The following is a 4,083-nucleotide window of genomic DNA, read 5'->3' as shown; positions in this document are numbered from 1 at the left end:
GGATATAGCTCGCTAGCAGCCTCGCACCGAGGACCTATCCACGTCATCATTTACCCAGAATGCTTTGTGTGGAAATAAAATGGCCCCGTCCGTGTAATTTATTTTTAAACTTTTAGTTTAAAAATGATAAAAACTAAACAGCCTACAGTATTTTTTCAGTCTTTATTTTACAGTTAAATAAATGTTTATTAAATAAAGTCTAATGTTAAACTAATCCTGGATGGTTTAAAGAGAACCTGATTGAAGTGATGATTCCTCCCGTCTGTTTCAGCTGTGGAGGCAGAAACAAACCCTTCCAACCTGAGCAGCAGCAGGTTATTTGCATTAAAGCGTGTCGGCGGATGACTAATATGTAAATGATGGAGCACTTTGATGTGGAGCTCGGTGCTCCTCACATCTGAGGACATGAGGAATGCTTTAAGCCCATTACCCACTCGTCCAGTCCCATCCCAGCTACCGCAGCCTGGGGGAGGACATAAAAGCAACCCCCGCCGTCCCTCAAAGCTCTTACGCCTTTAATTTGTTTAGACAAACATGTTGGACCGAGCGCTGGTCGGGCCTGGGGTCCCTGAGCTGGGTCCTGCCCCGGACTCAGTGGAATGCTGGGAAACTAAACTAAAAAAGGAATTTCAGATTTGAAATCGGGGGCTGTTTTCAGCCGCCACACCGGTCCGTCTGCTGCTTCCTCTGGGACTCCTCGGTTTAATTTCCAAACTGCAGCACCTCCACCCTGATGGCACGCCTGATACGAAGGGGTCAGATTAGAGGCTTCGGCTGCTCGCTCCGTCGGGCCTGCTGGAGCTCAGACGGCTCTGACGGCGTGGTCGAACAGGACCACGTGGACGTAGAGGTCCGACTGCAGGAGGGTCCTGCTGGAGGCCTCACCGGGACCGGACTGGAACCACACAGAGAGGAAGAGGAGCTGCTCATTTACTCATTCTGTGAAAATAACAAGTGAGCAACAACAGAAGCTACATAAAGCTAAAGGCTAGCGCAGGGATGCTAAAACATGGAAGGGTCAGTTTTTTGTCGACACGAGGGTCACAGAGGGCTGCACGTTTACCCAAAATGTAACAAAAGTGATATTTTAAAAAGGTTTGTATTTATACAGTTAGACCCCCCCCCCCCCCACACACACACACACACACACTTTTAAAGGGACCAATGGTTATTTCATGGTCAGGTGTGGGCAGTTCCTTCATGTCATTCTCAGTCAAGCAGATAAAAGGTCTGGAGTTGATTTGAGGCCAATCTCATGGCGAACTAAAAGCTAAAAGTAGCAAAAGTTTAGCAAAATAAAACCCATCCTTTGACACAAAGTTGTTTGAGTCGTTGGTCTCATCAGGTTTAATCTGAAAATCATTCAGATAAAAACAAAATGTTAGCATCTCAGCTAACATCTCTGTAGAATAAAAAGTGTATTAAAGGAGAAATTTAGCTTCATTTGACAGAAAATGCTTACTTCCTGTTTAATTTTGACAGAAAATGTTTACTTCCTGTTTATCTTTGAGAGAAACTGTTTACTTCCTGTTTAACTTTAACAGTATCTGTTTACTTCCTGTTTAATTTTGACAGAAAATGCTTACTTCCTGTTTATCTTTGGCAGAAAATGTTTACTTCCTGATTATCTTTGACAGAAACTGTTTACTTCCTGATTATCTTTGACAGAAACTGTTTACTTCCTGTTTAATTTTGACAGAAAATGTTTACTTCCTGTTTATCTTTGACAGAAAATGTTTACTTCCTGTTTAATTTTGACAGAAAATGCTTACTTCCTGTTTATCTTTGAGAGAAACTGTTTACTTCCTGTTTAAGTTTGACAGAAACTGTTTACTTCCTGTTTAACTATGACAGAAAATGTTTACTTCCTATTTATCTTTGACAGAAAATGCTTACTTCTTGTTTATCTTTGACAGAAAATGTTTACTTCCTGTTTAACTTTGACAGAAAATGTTTACTTCCTGTTTAACTTTGACAGAAACTGTTTACTTCCTGTTTAACTTTGACAGAAACTGTTTACTTCCTGTTTATCTTTGACAGAAAATGTTTACTTCCTGTTTATCTTTGACAGAAAATGTTTACTTCCTGTTTAACTTTGAGAGAAACTGTTTACTTCCTGTTTAACTTTGACAGTATCTCTTTACTTCCTGTTTAATTTTGACAGAAACTGTTTACTTCCTGTTTATCTTTGACAGAAACTGTTTACTTCCTGTTTAACCTTGACAGAAAATGTTTACTTCCTGTTTAACCTTGACAGAAACTGTTTACTTCCTGTTTATCTTTGACAGAAACTGTTTACTTCCTGTTTAACTTTGACAGTATCTGTTTACTTCCTGTTTAACTTTGACAGTATCTGTTTACTTCCTGTTTAACTTTGACAGTATCTGTTTACTTCCTGTTTAACCTTGACAGAAAATGTTTACTTCCTGTTAAACTTTGACAGTTAACTTCCTGTGTAACTTGATTGTCATGATAACACCCCGGCCCCCTCCACCCCCAGCTAAGTCGAGGTTTTCTCCAGCTGGGAGCATTTTTATTTTAACCTAAGTGCTTCTGTGGGCGTGGATCCATCAGTTTACACTTTTACCTCAAACACAGTTGTGGTGAAAAGTCAGGCAGACTTCCTTTGTTTGGAGCAGAAAAAGTTGGATTAAAAAACGACCCAATTACAAAAAGTCTGGTAAATGACAGGTTCTGTTCATCTGGAAACCAAAAAACGACTCATAATTTCTCACGTCTGTTTCCTTTTATGAGTTTTTTTTTCAGTCAAATCCTTGTTGTAGCTGAGACAGGACAGCTCCTCCTGCTCAGTCTCAGAATGTGGCGACGTTTCAGATCTTTAACCGAGGATTGAAAACAAGATGGTTCTGGTCCGTGCCCTGCCAGCCTGGGCCTAGCCCAGCTGGGTTTCAGGGCCTGCGGGTGTTTGGATGAGTCTGGCTTCTTGTGTTTTTAATAGACGGCCTGCTCGGGCCCGGTCGGGTCGGGCCTGGTCGAGGCGGGGCTCGACCGCAGCGAGAACACTCTGCTGCCATTCTGGCCCTCGTCCTCACAGCTCTGTCTGCATTTCAAAATAGTTCAGCCCCCCCAGCTTCTTCCCTGCCCCCCAGCAGAGAGGGAAATAAAACCCATCCCTGTCAGAGGGTCTTCTTCAGCTCCTCTGTCAGACGGGGTGTTAGCAGGAAGCACCTGCCTCGACCCCCTGATCCTTCATTCTTTGTGCAGGTGGAAAACAAACCTCTGCTCCTCCCACCGGCTGCTTTGTTTCTCTGCAGCCACCTTTACCTAAAGCAGCCGAAACATTAGAAACTAGAGTTTGTATTTCCTGCCAAGGTGCAGCATGAATGCTGAAAGATTTTAGCTGAAAGCAGCCAAAGTCCAGCTGAAAAGGTTTAACAGCAAAAAAGCTCGTGAGTTGAGTTTGAACGGCTAACTTTAGCTGAATGTAGGAAAACAAAAGTGAAAAATTAAAAGAAAGAGAAAAAACAGTAATAAACAGCTAAAATTTGCAAAAAGAAAAATAGATGAAACAAGTAAAATTAACACATTAGCAATAAACAAGAAAAGAGATGCAAAATGTTGTTTTCTTCTGAAATAGCTAAAAAAAGCTGAATCAAAAGTAGCTGAAACTAACACAAAGAAACAGAAAGAGCACTTATAAACTGAAAAAAGCTGCAAGGAGCTGAAAGTATCACAAAAAAGTAAATTTAAAAGAAAAACGCTAAATTAGCTGAAATAGCTAAACACAGAAAACAGCTAAAAGGTTTAAAATTGAAACTTTTAAAGGGACAATATCATGTAAAATCAACATTTTTTAGTTTTATATCATGTTATAATGTTATACTCTCATAAAAAACATGTCCAAAGCCTTGCTCTGACTCATTCATCATGTTTGAGAAATCCTGCAGCGTTTTTATGAAGCCATGCTGAGGAGCAAAACGACAGGTGGGGACCAGAAACACCTTTGCGGACCAGAAACGCCCCTGGGACGTGTCTTTATGTCAAACTTCCTCATCACAGAGCACAACTCCCCACCCCACTCCCCACGCACCTCGCCCATGACTCCTGCAGGCTCTTGACAGC

At 41.4% G+C, this 4,083-nt stretch overlaps 1 protein-coding gene across 2 annotated transcripts in view; it reads right to left on the bottom strand.

Annotated features, from left to right (window-relative positions):
• Positions 1–146: 146 nt before the first annotated feature.
• cfap299 (cilia and flagella associated protein 299) overlaps positions 147–4,083 on the bottom strand; it is a gene marked incomplete at its 5' end in the record, with an annotated part of 147,174 nt that continues 143,237 nt past the window's right edge. For both annotated transcript variants that reach the window (XM_014019672.1, XM_014019673.1), the window contains 1 exon segment: positions 147–895. In XM_014019672.1, coding sequence (XP_013875126.1) covers positions 803–895 — 93 coding nt within the window.

Source organism: Austrofundulus limnaeus, unplaced genomic scaffold, assembly GCF_001266775.1.
Source record: "Austrofundulus limnaeus strain Quisiro unplaced genomic scaffold, Austrofundulus_limnaeus-1.0 Scaffold226, whole genome shotgun sequence".
NCBI classification, from domain to species: Eukaryota; Metazoa; Chordata; class Actinopteri; order Cyprinodontiformes; family Rivulidae; genus Austrofundulus; species Austrofundulus limnaeus.
Note: the sequence above shows the minus strand (reverse complement) of the source record. Positions and strands in the feature narration are given on the sequence as shown.